Consider the following 17,938-nt stretch of genomic DNA (forward strand, 5'->3'; position numbering starts at 1 on the left):
TATATTCAAAAATTGAATTATTCCCTAAATGAAACCTAATTACAACTTGTTCAGGACACGAGACTTAGATTTTAGGAAGAAATCATTAGGAAATTATTAATAAAAAAATAGTAAGTAAATTTTCAAAACATATAATAGACATTGTGATATCCAGTCGATTTCTTTTCTTTAGTAACAAATCATTTATGGCACTAAATCCACATTCAGCTAAATATGAAGATGGAAACGGTAACAATAGCTCTCTTGCAAAGTTGGTTGAATTTAGGTATTTAATTTCTGTTTCATCACAAAGCCATGCCATCGCTTCTTTTATATTGAATAAATTTTTAACTGACTCATCATTTTGCATTTCTGAGAGTTCTTCTTGGTACTGCATTGATACATCAGACAAATCCTCTAACATTGGTTGCATCATCCAGGTTGGAAAATCAATTTGTTTTAAATCAAAAAACCTTTCTTTTAAATCATCGGACAGAATTTTCAGATGATCAACAATAACAAATACAGCGGTACCAGTCACTTCACATTTTTGCAGACAACGAAACTGTTCAAATTTTTTTTAAAAATATATTTTTGACATAATTTAATAAATGTAATGAAACCAAATGTCTTCGCTTTTGCATCGATGAGAGTTTTATTTGTTCCTTGAAGTTGTTTATTTAATATATTTAGTTTTTCAAAGATATCGGCTAAATAACTCACAAGTGCTTTACCATCAACCGTTAACAGATGCTTCATTTTAGGTTTGTCACTTAAAAAGTCACTAATAGTATCAAATAGTTCCATAAATCTTTTCAAGCAGTTCCCTTTCGAGAGCCACCTTACTTCAGTGTGAAGTAAAAGTCTAACATGGTCTTCATTTTGTTCTTCACAAAAAAGCTTGAAGAGACACATTAGTAGAGGCATTTGATGCAAGAAAGCAAGCTTATACAGCATCAGCCAAAAAAAAGAAAAAAAAACCACTTCCACTTTACCCCTCTGTTCGTTCAAAATACCTGTCCAGCTGAGCCTTAAACTTATTTAGGCTATCAACCTCCACGACAAGGGTTGGAAGTCTGTTCCACCAACCAACCATCCGCTGGCTAAAGGCAAATTTCCGCACGTCTATCCTACATCTGTCTTTCCTCAATTTGAATTTATGCCCTCTCAGGTGATTATTCTGAGCTAGAGGAAGAATCCCATCAGCGTTGAGCATGCTTAAACCATTCAAGGCTTTATACACCTCTATCAGATCACCTCGCTGGTGCCTAGTCTCCAGACACTGTAATTTGCAAAACTTAAGCCTTTCTTCGTAACAGCAACCCTTTGATCCATTCACTAATCTTGTTGCCCTTCTCTGTACTCGTTCCAGCAGCTCTACATCCTTCTTGAAATGAGGCCTCCAGACCTGTATACAGTACTCTAGGTGTGGCCTGACCATTGCCTTATACAAGGGAATACTCACCTCCTTATCCCTGCTGGAACAATTCCTGTATATCATTGACAATACTCCATGAGCTACTCTTGCAGTCCGTCTGCACTGCTCAGAGAACTTCATATCTGCCTGCACAACCACCCCCAAGTCCCTTTCATTCTCTACCACTGTCAGTGTAGTACCACAGAGTTGATACGTTGCTCTCGGGTTGCTGTTTCCCATGTGTAGTACTTTACATTTGTCAATGTTAAACTTCATTTGCCACCTCTCAGCCCATCTGCTCAACCTTTCCAGATCCTGTTGCAGCAGCATAGTGTCAGTAGTGTCCTTGACAACCCTGCCAACCTTTGTATCATCTGCAAACTTGGACATTAAGCTTGATATACCATCATCAATATCATTTATAAATACAGAAAACAATAATGGACCCAACACTGAGCCCTGAGGGACTCCACTAATAACATTAGTCTACGATGAGCAGTGTCCATTGATTACCACTCTTTGTCTTCTGCCACTCAACCATCCCTTTATCCATAGCAGCAATTTGCCTCCAATGTCACACTGCTCCAATTTGTGTAGCAGTCTTCCATGTGCAACAGTATCAAAAGCCTTTCTAAGATCCAAGTATATAATATCAAAGCTATTCCCTGCATCCAGTTCTTTTGTGACTGCATCATAGTATCCAATCAAATTGGTCAGGCAAGACTTTCCCTTAACAAAACCATGCTGTGTCCGAGCTATAACTGAAGTCTTGTCTAAATGATCCTGCAGTGCTTCTTTAACCAGTGCCTCCATTAATTTTCCTGGAACAGAAGTTAAGCTCACAGGTCTATAATTACTTGTGTCAGCCTTTGATCCTCCTTTGTGAATTGGGGTCACATTTGCACATTTCCAATCTATGGGTACCTCCCCTGAGTCCAAGGAAGCTCTCATAATTATGGCTAAGGGTTTGCTTACTTCCTTTGCTGCCTCCTTTAATATAACTGGATAGATCCCATCCACCCCGGGTGCCTTTCTTGTGTTTATCTTCAACAGTTTCTCCTCCACTTTACTCCCAGTTATTTCAAGATTCTGTAGCTTATTGCTAGAGTTGAATAAACCTCTGGCATTCCCCTCGCTGAATAACTCCTCATGTGTGAATGTCGATGCAAAATATTCATTTAGTTTGTTAGCTGCCTGAGCAGGATCATCAACAGTTGACCCATCAATATCAAGTGGACCAATCTGATTAATCCCCTTCCTTCTAGAGTTTACATAAGTAAAGAACTCTTTGCTGTTTTTCTTTGCATCCCTTGCCAAGGATTTCTCATAATCTGCCTTCGCCTGCCTAACCTCCTTTGTAACTTGGTTGCATATCAACTTGTATCTATCATAGGCTTCTGTGTCACGTGTTAATTTGTAAGTATCCCATGCATTTTTCTTCTCTGCCATATGTCTCATTAGTTCATCTGACATCCACTTAGGCCTAAACCTTGAACAATATTTCTTAATTGGTATGTAAAGCCTAGTAGCTTCCAAGATAAGTTCTTTGAATGCTTCCCATTTTGAATTTGCTGTTGGTAACATCATCAGTTGGTCCCACTGTATAGAATTTAAATTATTAGGAGCACCATCTGCAGCGCAAGATGTTATATTTTTCATTGATATATTATTGTCATCTAAGTAATTTTTTAGCTTATTATATATATCTTTGGAGGTAATGGTGCTCTCTAACGATTTACAGAATAACATTTCTTCAGCAAAATTACCTTTATCAATATATCTTACATAAGTTATCAGTTCGGCTTCACTGTCTCTCAAAGTTGATCCATCCATTTGCACTGAGAATTTTCTTGTTTTCAGCTTTCCAACAAGTTGTGTTTCAATATCTTCACTCATTTCATCTATTCTTCCGCTAACAGTATTGTTATTGAGTGGCATAGCTTTCACGTCTTTGTCATCTTTTTCCAGAACTGTTTTAAGAAATGCTGATATTGATGGTTTGATTAAATTTTCTCCTATAGTATGATTTTTCCCAGATTTAGCAATGAGTAAAGAAATTTCATAACTAGCCTCAAGAGTACGATTGACAGTTGCAGTATGAGCAATAAACAGAGACTTTACCAACAATTCTTCTTTTGTACAAGTTAAGTCATAGTAGGCGGTTGTTTTAAACTGTAGACGAGCAATTTTTGAATTGCCCCCCTGAACAATCAAATTTCCCCCATGTGGGGCGTGGGACCCACGTTGGGAAACACCGATCTAGGATGTAAAGGTGGCCATTAATCAGACTAATGTCTGCTCTAAATATCAGTAGATATGTTTTCTGAGAACGTTCATCTGGGTATATGAAAATTAATTTCTGATAGGAGAGTATTATTTAAACACTTGCTATGAATAACTTTGTAAACAAATCGTAATCCTTGAGTATATATTCTAATAACTAGTGAGTTTCATTTTATATTTGGCCAGAATAAGAGCGATATTTGTGATTATTATAAATAACAATATCATCTTGCCTTGGCCTGTATTTTATGATACATGATTCAATTTTTTCAAATTTATTTATTAAATTTTAAGAAATGAGAAAACCATATTGGACAAAAGTAGTCTAATATGGGAAGAATTATAGAAGTGTATAACTTTTGTTGTTAGTCAAGAATTTTGAATAGAGATCTCCTTAAGTGTAAGGGAGATAATTTTACATTTGGATATACTTCTGGTATCATAGTTTGAAAAGTGAGAGGGCAGATTGTATTTAAATATTATGATTAAATATTTCAGATGAAATGTAAAATTTATGTCATCAGCATATAGGAGTAGTTTTATTAAAGGGGAACAAGGCTCAAGTTATTAACATATATGTTGAACAGCAAAGGGCCTTGGGGGATACCAGTTTGAAAAGGAATAATCCTAGAAAAATATCCCTGTAATAAATTTGATATAGACGTAGGATTCTAGTTTGTTTCAGTTGTTGATGATTGATGGAATCGAAGCCCACAAGAGAACCGTGTTTTTTTGTCCTGTCAACCGCAGAGGAAACGAATTTCCAGAGGGCAGCAAGGTTTGTAATCACGGATCCCCCACCCCCACCCCCGGATGAAACCATGAAGTTCGGCCCCCAAAATTGGGTTAAAGTATGTTGAAAGTTTTGCATGGATGATGGTATCAAATATTTTTGAAATACAATTTAATATTGTTATGGGTCAGTAGTTTTGAGCTTCGAACTTTGATTTTTTTTTTTTTTTTTTTTATGTGCGGGTATGATATAGGCTATTAAAGCCGGCCCCCTTTCAAAATCAGCCATATGGTAGGAAATCGCATACCACCATATTATCTGATGCCACAGACACCATAACAAAACCAACTCCAAAAACTGCTGTTTTTGGAGTTGGTTTTGTTCAACTAGGTGGAAGGATGGGATCAGTGAACTTTTGGGTGTGACATTTTGCGATCCACTCGTATAGCACATGATCGATGCAGTTGGAGAAATTTGTTGGTGGCCACAACAGTTCCTCAAGGAACTATATGACTAGAAGAAGAAGAAGAATGATATTGGCTGATTTAAAATTATTAGGATAAATACCTTCAATAATTTCTTTAAAAGAAAAAATAATGGATGTGACAGAGAAGGTATACATTTCTTCCAAAAGATAAGAGGCAGGACGTTGGGGCCTTGAGAATAATCTTTTTAAGTGTGATAAAGCTTCCTCGATATCTTTTAAATTGAATGTTATGAATGAGAAGTTTTTCCTCGAAATAATCTGCAAATAAGTCGACGATGCCTTGCTGTGATAGCCATTTGTTTATACTTTAGTTTTGCTATGACTGTAGATCGATTTTTTTCTGCTTTCATTTACACATTTCCAAAATGTTCGGGTGTCATTGTTTTTAGTTAGGTTATCTAATAAAAATGAAATATAATTTTTTTCTAGATGAGATTAGCAGATATTTAACTTTTCTTTTAAGGATAGTAAGATTTCCTCTATTAACAGGGTGTCCGACGGCTTTAAATATATATGTGGGCTTTTTCTTTTAACTGTAGTATGTTTCAATTCAGTGGAGCACCTTATGGGAAATTTAAGTTTATTGTGCCAGAATTTAGGTATATTTGAATCACTAATGTCATTATTACATAAAAAAATTTTGCTAGTTGCTTCGTTTAGATTAGATTCAGAGATAACTGTTACAATTTCATTTGAGATAACAGATTATTTAGGTCAGCCCCATCGGCCTTTCGAAAGTCCCCTGTAATTATATGTATTAGTTTTGTCAATTGAAATACTAAATGTAATGGCTTTATGGTCCGACGTATTTCATCAGTTACATTAGTTTTTGTGCTTCTAGTAGAGAAAATTGAATCAAATATATTATTATTTCTAGTTGAGTTATTAATTTGTTGAGTAAGTGAATTGGTACTCATTACGTCAAGAGCTGTTTTTGTTAAATTGTCAGTAGTATCTGCTTTAACGATGTTAGGTAGATTAAAATCTCCTAATATAATTGGAGTGTAATAGAAAATTTTAAAGATGAAGTAATTTTTTCAAGGCAGTTATCTAATTTCTCAAGTAATGAATATTTTATGGGAGGAGGTAAATAGACTAGTACAAATAATATAGTTTTCCTTCTAAATTGGAGAAGCTACCATTTAATACCTTAAGATGTTTGTGCCATATTATTGCTATTCTCCACCTCCTTGTTTGGTAATTCGATCTCTTCGAATTACCAAATGCGATCGAAATGCATTTGGTAATTCGAATAATGGTCAGTCTATTTTTGTTTTATTTTATAGTAGTTGGTTTACTTCTCTGCTGGCGATATTTCACATAAATTTGGACTTGGCCCCCGTCAGAGGGGGCGCCGTTAAATTTCTATTTAATTGGCTTTCAAAATTTAATTGATTATTATCTTTGTACTGTATTTAGAATTTCTAAATTATCTTGGAGAGTTTCTGCTACAATATGTTTACTCCTGTTACACTTCTCTTCCCTCTCTGTTGTGGTTTGATCGTTATGTTTAATTTTGACTATTTTCGCTGTTCTGTCTTGCCATGCTACTGGCATATTTTTTTTTTTTTAATTATCATTCTAATTTACTTTACTTTTATATTTTAAGCATCATGTAGAGGAATATGCTTGTTGCCTCTGATGTTTGCTTTATCTTTTTATTATGAACGATTCAGTTTTCAATTATTTCAAACATTTCAAACAATTATTTCAAACATTAGAAATATATATATATATATATATATATATATATAGAGAGAGAGAGAGAGAGAGAGAGAGAGAGAGAGAGAGAGAGAGAGAATTACTCATAGAAAAGATAGAATATATAAATAAATAGTCTTTTTAACAGACTCTGTTTGTTGCAGTTTTAATTAGCTCAGCTAATTATGAAAATCATTTAAGATACGCATTAACTTTAGTTTCAATGACTGATTGTAGATGGCGGCACTATTCCACTACATTGAGAGAATGGTAAGCAGTGGTGGATTTAAAATTAAGCTACCGCTTAGGGTCCCAGACAGGAGCGTATTCAGGGGGAAGATGCCCCCTTAACCATGCGTATAAGCGTTCATAGATCTATCTAAAAAAATAAACACTCAAAAAGCTGGTCGTCATGCCCCCCCCCCCCCCTCCCTACAGTGATATTGGGATACGATAATGGTCTCAGATTTAGATTTCTTGGAGAGAATGAATACAACCATTTATTTTTTTACACGTGATAGGCCCCAAAAAAATAATACCACTTAAGGTCCAGAGTGAGCTAAATCCGCTACCTATAGCAACCGCAATTGTTACCATTCTCTAAATATCCCCTCCCCCCACACACCACGCACAGATAAAGAGGAGAGAAAGTAGAATCAGATCGTCATATGATAATTTGATTTTACCAATGGAACAACCGAAGTTTGAACAACTAGGAGAGGGGATTTCCCAATCGTCCCCCATTCAAATCTTGGAACAAAATGACTTCAACATAAAGAATAAGCCTGAGACTTATGTTGCACCAGCCAAAAAAAAAAAAAAAATCGAGTTACTCTGAGAGAGAGAGGAATCACCAAGAAAGAGAAGAATAATGATATCCAGGGTCCTTAGCTGGATATCATCATTCTTCTCTTTCTTGGCGATTCCTCTCTCTCTCTCAGGGTAACTCAGGAATTTTTTTTTTTTTTGCTGGTGCAACATAAGTCTCAGGCTTCCTTGCACCTTATGGCTAATAATAATAATATGGAAAATAAACACATGCTATACTGCATTCTGTCTCCAAAAATAGTAATTGTTATTAAATTTGATTAAATAATAATCAAACAAATCAAAGAGTTATTATAATATTAATTATTTAAAAATTTAAATAATATAATTAATTATTATATTATATGTAGTTAGGAGGATTATCCTATCCCCATGTTGCTTGCAGCCAGCAGGATTTAAACTGCTCAGTTAATGCAGTGGTCTTAATGCTGACAGCAGAAGAAATTTCGACTTCAAAATGAATTGCACTGATTGAAAGTTACACAACTTTCAAACAAAATATATCGCCAAAAATTAACCTGCCATTTATTTAAACGGTGAGACATTGGCTAAATAGCAGATTAACATTTTGATAATATAATTATTTAATTATAACTTCGAAGCACTCCATATAAACCTGAGCAAAAAACAACAGGAAGTACAAATCCGTTTAATTTACTTACCACCTGAACATAAAAATTGAGAACAGAATAGAGCATATAACGTGGATAACACATATCGAAAAAAGATATACCAAGTATGATAATGGGAGACTAATATTCCGCTATCAAACGGAGAGAAGAGCTCGAAGAAACCATGAAGCTTTGAAACGTAACAGGATCATTACATCCCTGACAAGGGGAAACCAGGTGCCTGATATAGAATTCCATAATGCTTAAGAGGCTAAATGAATTCCCAACACGCCTTCAGGTCAGATCATGCACCCATATCATATATATGTACTCGGAATAATCGAAGCGAACCACTAAATACAGTACAAAGCAATATATTCCACAGAGTTCATAAACAGGGATATGTAATACTGGACTATCTAATATCATTTATCTGGGAAACCTTGAAGACAAAAACTGTTGCGAAAGCAACAAATGTAATATTCGAGCAACTAATAACAATTGCAGAGAAAGGAGCAGCAAAACGAGTGAAAATGATTGGACGAACATTCGGTTTTAATAGGCACATTAAATTAGTTATCCACTTGAAACTAGAATCATACGGAAGCTCGATCAAAACAAAATCAAATGTGGACTTAGAATGATACAGGAAGGTAGGGCAAAGTTCCTTACTATAGAAAGGATATCAATGTGAGTTACTCATTTGGTTTAAACTTGCATTTTTACGACCATTTAAGATCCAAATGCTCCTCAAAACCAAGCAGTACTACATTAAGCAACCGTCTCGTGACGTTTTCAGAGAGTATAATTTTCACGAAAAGGAAGAAAATAATTATTTACGAAGTGGTAAGAAAGTTGGCAGGGAGGAAGAAAGGACCTGAAAAGGACCAGGTTCCGAAGTTCTTGGCTGAGGCTTTGCTCTAGAGTCTAGAGCAAAGCCTCATCCAAGAGGCACTAGAGTCTAGATGAACTGAATGTATTAAATAGAATTTATTTCTATTTATTGTTACTTTTCTACTTGACCCACAGGAGAACGTGAAAAAAAATTGTATTTCATTGATTTTTTTCCTCCCCTTTTCCAAGTGTACAAATCCATCTGCTTCGGCGATCAGACAACAGTTGTGTTTCCGATCAATATAAAACGATCTGTGTCCACTACCCTGCTGCAATTGCTGCCGTTTCTCTTACCGATATTAGCATTATTCCTGTAAGAATGGCTGCATCATAATGCTGAAGTCGTGTAATGTCCCAAACCCACTGTGGCTGTGAATATCAACTATTTACATTATTCCAGCGGTGTATGCAGTTGATGCGAATTGTTTTACTAAATTTTCGAAGCAGTTCTGCATCTACATGCACAAATCACTTAAACCAAATGGTGTTGCACTGAAAGTTGTTGACTGCATCGAAGTACAATACACCTGCACGAAAATATCGAATTCCTGTTTGTCAATTCCGATCAAAGTAACTTTTGTAGCTCATCATGCATTTTGGTATGCGTGGTACAAGTATTAAATAGTTTCGTAATTTAGTTTCTCTACTATTCTGAAACTTAGAAAAATTACACTAAGCCCGGAGCTTGAATATGGCATGCTTAACCCCGGAGAAGTGGCAAATCTAGCTCGGACTGCGCTCAATTTAAACGCATGTGCTACTTCACTGACGCGCTGATCAATCTATGTCAGTGATTTATATTCTTCATACAGTATTCGAAATTACACTAGGCACATATGTAGAGCAAGCCTCGGCCTCAGTGACATTTTGTGCCGGTTCTGTATTTGTTTAAGCTCATAAACCAATAACATGGCTGCACTAAAACGGAATCCACGAATTTGAATGCTGCTACTTCGACCACTCTCAGGCATGCGTAAATGCCGTTAATTAAGACATCCTGCAAATACGTATAAACCCGAATTTATTTATATCCTATTAAATAATGGATAAGAGGCTATTACAATTGGATAATAATAGATACCTTGGCAGTTTTCTAACAAGTGATATGAGAAGCAGTCGCGAAATTAGAACTAGAATTTCAATGGGTAGGACAGCATTTGAGAAGAGGAGGTAGATAATTACAGTTTTTGAAGTTTAAAGAATGAATATTAAGTTAAAGAAGAGGTTAATTAAATGGTTGATTAGTTTTTGGTAAGAGATTAGTTAGTTTTGTATGAAATGTTATGCTTTATGGATAACATTTTTGGATGGACATGGGCACTAAACAAAGAGGATATTAGAAGAATTGAATCTTTTGAGATGTGGCTGTGGAGGAGGCATTTAAAGGGTGAAAGAACCGATGGAATTAGAAATGAAGAAGTATTGAGGAGGGTAGAAGAAAACAGAAATACACGAAAAGAAATTTTATCTTGCATCTTGGACATGTATTGAATTTATTAAGAGATGTAATTGAAGGGAAAGCGATGGGCAAGAGACCGACAGAAAGGAGGAGAATTGGAATGGTGGATGATTTGATAGAGATTGATGGATATTGTGGGTGAAGGAGAGGGATACAGATGGAGACGCGATTGAATTCCGTCTCTAATAGAGATACTGTGTGTGTGGGGGGGAGAAACTAAGGGAACTCTAGAGTTTCCTTAGTCATCGCGTAATTAATAACTTCATTAATAACGCCAAAAAATAACGACACCCTCTTAAGATGGTGGCGTAATTTTTTAATTGATATGAAAGTAAAGGAGTATATTGTTATTTTTATTATTTTATTTAATATTTAAGTGGAGCATTTTTAAAGGTAATTCACCAGAACTTATTTTGGCATTTTTTTTAAATTACTTAATCTTTACTTAAACGTAATTTATGGTTTCAACTGAAAAGGTACTCATAACATGTCACAGGATGTCATGACTGACAGAGGTGGGGATTGTCATTAACACGACGCTCACTTTGGAAAGCTCTGCTGTGCTTTGCTTCTTTTCTGATTTTTTCCTGTTTTTTTACACATCGGAAGCATGCCATTAACAAGAATTGCGATGGCCACAAGTCACACGCGTGCAGCAGGTTGACCAACTCTGAACCAAACCTATTAGCTAATGCACATGTCGCAATTTCTTGTACCGGCCCTTTTCATCTAAATATTGGCCCATCTGTAACAAATACTGCTTTGACAACGCTTTCCGGGATGTCCAGCCTTTCAGTGTTCACTAAAGCCAGTGATGGCACATCGCAGATTATGCAGTTCGGACTGCAGTTCTGTTAATTTGTCTGTGGAATAACAACAAAACGGATCCCATCGTCACTGAGGCCTGCATGTGATCGGAAGAGAAAGAATGCTCATCCGCAACTACACCTCCCTTTCCCTTTGAAAAGCCTCACCTATTTTATCTCCGCCCCTGGTTTTTAATACAGCGCTGTATTTTTCGCGGCCGATTTTAAATTCACGGACAACTGTCGGAAGAGGATGAGATCAATAGCAATTTACAGAAATTTTATATGGAATGAAAGGAGTGAGAGGCTTATATGATTTTAACCATCACAGTTGTATTGTTAATCGCTATTGATCTCTTTGGAATAAATTGCTTGTATACAAATCATACAGCTTACATTCGAAATAAATATTCGAGAAACACAAATGTTCATTGACTTTAAATATTCTAGTAAATCAATCCGTGGCCATTAGTTATTACTGTTTTTTAAGCATTTTACTGAAATTTCCATACTCATCATAAAGAACAAAATCGAGGTAGCCTGATGAATAAAGATATTATGCAGTTTTATATATCGTAAGCTTTATTAGGTGTTTTCTGCTTTGGAGTCCAGATCTAACTGGATTCAGATACACTGTTCTATATAGCTTCAAGTGTTCTTTTTTATAGAATAAACAGCGGAAACTCCTCTAAAAAAAATCCCATTTACAATTTTCATAGTTTTAGAAGTGCAATCAAATATCTTGATGGTGCACGGAGTCATAAATATGAAAATAACTATCCTGGAATTTTATTAAAAGATAGATATAAAACTTACAATTTTAGTCCAAGAAGTTATGAAATATTTAAGAGAGTTTCAGATTTAATATCCGTAACTCTGAAGAAGAGTTACGGATACATTATTCTCAGGAAATAATGCTTACAGGACAGAATTCTGTAACGTCATATATTCTTTTAATTGCCTGTGATTAAATATACAGTATATATATATATATGGCTTCTCGCAAAAATTGGTGTAGAGCTCCTACAACGCTTAATACATAGAGCAGAAACGCCCATCCCTTTGGAATAATTCTTAATTAAAGTAACCTGCTTTCACTTTATAATAGGCAGATACATAGTTACACTTTGCATTTATTGAACTCATTTTTTTCCTTTCCACTCCTGGGTGTTCAATTTTAAGATGACATCAAAAATTAAATATATTTTGATTTTCTACATTGAAAATTGAAATATACACATCTGCAGGTTACACTGAATTCCAAAATTAAACAAGTCGCAAAACTGGGTATATCGTGAGAACTCTTGGGGGGAGATTCTGTTTATACTCCAGCACCACTATATAGGACAAAGGAATTTACAAGTAATTATTTGAACAGAATGCAGTCATTAACTGTATTTATCGGTAACGTGGACTCTAACCACGATCAATTCAAACTCACTCTTATGCTACTGCCCTCCCACTTTAACTGTTCCACTGTCAGTTAGCAAGCAGCTGATCTTTAATGAATACTATAGATTGGTAAACAGAAAATAAATTAATGAATGTAGTTACAAATGAAAGGTACATAATGAGCCTCATGGCAGGGAGACAGGGACCCTTTTACTTAATTGTCTTTAATACCAGTTAATAGGAAATTAATTGTTTTGCTCGTTTACGCGTGCACTGCCGAGGATTGAATGTCAGTTGCAGAAGGATATAACGAGTGTTGTGAATAGGAAATACAGGACTCACAGCGATGATACTATTCATGAGTCTATCGTGATGCTCTGGTGGCAGCGATATCCACTAAGCTGCCGAAGGGTAACAACGCATCTCCCAAGAGCAGAGAGCCACATACACACGCACACCCTAGAAATGTCTTTGGTGGGACATAGTGTTCGTTTGTAACAGGGAATTCCAGAGACCCTTTTGCCTTAGTTGCTCCGGGAGCCCCCCCCCCCTTTCGTGCTCTCCATTAAGTGAAATGGAATTAAATCATTGCTCTGTTACGAACTACAAAGTTCTCAGGGAAATAGGACATAGTTCCTAATTTTAGAGGATAGACGTCTTCTATCCCATCAGATCTTTCCTGATTAAACCTGATAATAGGATTCAATAAGGAATCTCTAAACTTTAGTTCTATTGTGCAGTAGTTTAGTTTACTTTATGCAGTAGTAATACACTTATAGTAGTGGTGGTGGCGGCAAATGGTGCAAGAAAGCAAGCTTATATAGCATCAGGCCAAAAAAAAAAAAAAAAAAAATCCTACGTCCTTGACCCTCCCATACATCAGTATCCTTTTACACAAAATTCACTTAAACGAAACACCTGACATAATTAGTGTTATTCACATTTAATTGCTTTCAGGTATTGTTGCTATTTTATAATATTAGTAAAAAATATTTACTAAGTTTAGTCAGTTTTTCCAGTGGTACGCGAAAATTGCGATAGTGTACTTTTGTTATAGATTATTTTTGCCACGCAGGCCGGAAAAACTCTCCGCTGCCCCACACCCATGAAGAATTCTCTAGTACAGTAACTATTTCAGTATCTGACGGGATTCGAACCCAAACCTCTTCAAAGGAGTGACAATGGACAAACCCACTGTAGTGTCATGGAGAATAGACATCTCATGAAATTATTTCTCGGTATTTCATCGGGATACTTACCAAGTGAAATTGGTATGTATTCCGATTTTTACGATGGCTGCTACCATTTTGCTTATAAGGCAGATATTTTTCTTCAGTATAATATTAAAAAAACGAATCATATTTGTGCAGCGATATCACTTACCTATGAAAGTAATGGCCTCGTTGAACCACATTCCGATGTCTTCGTTTCCAGAGTCCTCTACCGGTATACTCTTGTAACTAAAATCTTCCTCAAAGTGGTTTGGACACGTGTGGGACACATTCAGCATGGCAGTGATTTTTAGTCTCTGCAAAGTTTCCTTGCACGAGGCATGAAAGGCGCTACCCAAGTAAAGGTGAGGAAGAATTTCGACTGGAGTCTCTTGGTCTTGTCCTGGTCCAGAAGTAGGTGATGCCAACACAGAGGTCGATCTGTTGGTCGGACGAGGAGATGCTCGTGGAAGCCGGGGAGTGCAAGAATGACTACGCTTCAGAGTTGATGGACTTTCTGATGTGGAAATGGACGCAATTAAGTGGGCTTGAGTAGTGCAGAGGTGCGGGTATAGCTGATGAAACAGTTGGAATCCACCTGGAATTAAACAAACTATTTCTTAAATTAAGCTAATGAAGCGCTACCCTTTCTGGGTTATGTTTCAGTATAGCATGATCTAACAGTTTCCACTTTATTAATCTTTATAGTAAATTAGTGTTGCCACTACGGCTAGTAAGGTCATTACATATCAAAAATTATAATATAATAAAGAACACTTTGATTAGGAATAAAAATAATGGAAAATGAAATAGAGTGGATTTTTTTTGGCATAACATTAAATATTGATAATAACATATGAACAGGAGTGTTGAAAGCACAGAGCTGGCACACAGTTTATAAGTAGGTTACGAGATCAGTTAAGAATTATATTGTAGTGTCTGAAGTTCACGGTTTCGGTGATGCCTCTCTGGCTTGTGAGGAGCAGCAAAGTATTTCAGGTAATTAGAACAGGTGTTTCATGTCTCATGAAGGTCTAGAACAAGTGATCAGAAACCTGGGAGAAACAGTTGCATTTCTGTAGGCTAGTGGTTTTCAACCTTTTTTTAATAACAGCACCCCTAAGTAATTTATTTTATTTTGCGGCATCCCTGCTCAATTTTCTGCCTGCTAGATCCGATTCTCTCTCTCTGTATATATCCGTATATATATATATATATATATATAATATTAAAAAATATATGATATTTGTTACAGTAATATAATTATAAAAATTACATTTCATAATACAAGTTTTTATATATATATATATATACAGGATGATTCACTACCAGTGCGACAAACTTGCAGGAGGTGTAGGGGGCACAAAGACGAATAGGAATCACATAGCATTGCAGGGTCCGAAATGCCTTCGTCACGCGGTAGAGGACGTTGAACGGGAGGTCGCGTGAACAGCGATCCCGCTGGAAGTCAGCATTTGCGAACCGTTTCTGTTGAAGAAACCAAGTAGCAAAAGTCCTCCGGAGTGGATAATCCGCAGGCTCCAATGATTGGACGCGTTGCAGATGGTATGAACTCATTTGGTTTGTTGACAGTATCCTCCATACAGTGGATTGGGAAATACCCAATCGTTAGCCTATCGCTCGAGTACTCGTACACGGATTGCCTTCTGCAAGACGTAGGACATTCTCCTCATTGTCTGGCGTCCTCGTCGTTCGCTCTCGATTCATGGTACCTCTCGTGAAACAACCAGTCTCACGTAACCTTCTGTGCACACGTGCGAAAATCGTATGATGAGGAGCACGCCTGTGCGGGAAACGTTCCTGGTACAAGCGCAGAGCGGCGCGCCCGTTACAGTCCGCAGCTCCATAGGCGAGGTGCATGTCGGCCAGTTCAATGTTTGAATACTCGTCCATCCTACTGAGCCGATCGGGCTAGCCGAGTGGGTAAAGTACCTGCCCGGCAACCCAAAGGTCGCGGGTTCGATTCCCGCCTCGGGCTTGGATCAAAGTACTGCAAAAACCTTGGGAGGTGCAATATGGCCACAGAAGCCGATGCGCCAACAACTACCAAATCAAAAAAAAAAAAAAAAAAAAATCCATCCTACTGCCTCGGGAACTGGTTCGCAAATGCTGACTTCCAGCGGAATCGCTGTTCACGCGACCTCACGTTCAACGTCCTCTACCGCATGACGAAGGTATTTCGGACACTGCAATGTTATGTGATTCCGATTCGTCTTTGGCCCCCTACACCTCCTGCAAGTTTGTCGCACTGGTAGTGAATCACCCTGTATGTGTGTGTGTATATATATATATATATATATATATATATATATACACACAGTATATAATTTTATTCTTTATATAGAGGTACTAAGTAAGTAAGCATCAATTATAGATAACCACAAAATTAAAAAGATACTTTACACCTTTTTATAATGAAATAAACATATAAATTAAAAAATAATGATAAGTTTAAGTAACTTAAACCCAAATTACGTGGCACCCCTGGAATGTTGTTGCGGCACCATGGTTGAAACCCACTGGTGTAGGTCTTGAATATATTCCCTAATATTTTAAGGGGATTGTCAAACTGAAAATGTGTTTCATTTAGGTTACTCGAAGTGATTTAAAGCCGAAGTTAGCTAAAATTACGGGATTATCCTTGAAAAAACTCTGGCATATTATTTTAAAATACTTAATTCATTGCTTTTATCAAGTAAATTGAAATAATTTAACTACCCATCCTAGTGAGGAGTAGCAAAGTAGGCGCCTTAATTTAAATTCTCCATCCAAATAACATTGAATATACAGTATTCATATCTGTGACGCTATCAACCAATGGATCAATAAATTTTATAAAAGTGTAAATTGTCTTCTCGCAACTCGCTCAGTATCAATCTTATTGTTTGCTATTAACTATTTTAACAGTTCTGTTAGTATAAGTAATGGCAAAATTATGCAAAAGTAAAAAAAAAAAAAAAAAAAAAGGCTTTAAGAAGTTTGTTGAAAAACTTTTAACTACTTTAGTTTCCATTCATGCTAATAATTTGTATAATTCTTCATTGTGTATTGTTATTTTATACTACTAAGTGTTGGTTGATAACGATGGCAGTTCTCATTTTAAACTAACACTGATTTCAGTGGAATTATAATGCTATACGCGCACACTAATTTGCATAACAGGCCGAGGTGTCCAAGGTGAATTAGCTGGACCATCGGATTGAATCGAGGCGTGTAATGACACCGTTGCAATGCGACTGCACTGAAGAATAAGTGGCGCCCCATCTCAGTTTTCTGCTAGTCTTTTCATAGGATCAGTGCTGCCATTCGGATCGAAGTTCCCAACGTATTGCATTTAATAAAAATTCATTTTCTTCAACGTTATTGGTGTCCACATACTTTCGAGAGGATAACATATGTACTCGTAGAAATGAAATTAAGAAGAAAATATATTAAACTAAAAAAACAGTTAACAAATTATTACAAGATTCTGTCGTCCCTCAAGCGAGGATTGTTAAAAAAAAAAAAGTAGTAGCAATACGGTTGTTACAAAATTAAAAACTAACTTTATTTCCAAAAAAAATCGACGATTACATTCCCTCAAAGTGATCTCCGACTAGGATCCCGTACAACTCAATCCTAAACATCTAATACCCTCAGATGCCTGGTTTTGTTGATAAGTTGCCAGGGAGCGAACTGCTGCTCACAGTATGCCCTGGGTTGTTCGCAAGTAATCATTGAGTGGGCCCTTCATTTTGTGGAATAAACCAGTCACAAGGACTCGTATTTGGAGAACATTAGGTGTGCTCAAGGATTTCCTATTATCACCGCTTCACTAATGCCTTCGCATAACCGCTTGCATTTTTGTGTAAGATGACTGACGCTATCTTCAGGAAATGGAAGTACTTTCATTATATTGGCATGAATTCTTCTCCGGGGACGAGTAGTAGTACCCAGCATATACAGTGTTAACTAGTGGAAGAAGTAATGCACAGTGATGTTATTGTAGTCTTACGCAATAACCAGGACCACTTTTTTTTTAACTTGAAGAACTTTGGTGGAGAAACATTCTTTTGCGTTTCATTCCCCGTGTGATTTGACTTTATCCAAGCGCCATTATAATCTTGCTTGTAAACA

General features: G+C 36.5%; 1 protein-coding gene across 1 annotated transcript in view; it reads right to left on the reverse strand.

Annotated features, from left to right (window-relative positions):
* The window catches only part of LOC150078408 (dual specificity protein phosphatase 1-like), a 97,404-nt gene that overhangs the window by 8,930 nt on the left and 70,536 nt on the right, over window positions 1–17,938 (reverse strand). The window contains exon 2 of the mRNA XM_090385436.1: window positions 13,974–14,399. Within this exon, the coding sequence (XP_090241562.1) occupies window positions 13,974–14,399 (426 nt within the window). The remainder of the gene's footprint in view (window positions 1–13,973; window positions 14,400–17,938) is intronic.

The sequence above is a fragment of the Mastigoproctus giganteus genome, chromosome 11 (assembly GCF_048544385.1).
Source record: "Mastigoproctus giganteus isolate SK-2022 chromosome 11, ASM4854438v1, whole genome shotgun sequence".
NCBI lineage: Eukaryota > Metazoa > Arthropoda > Arachnida > Uropygi > Thelyphonidae > Mastigoproctus > Mastigoproctus giganteus.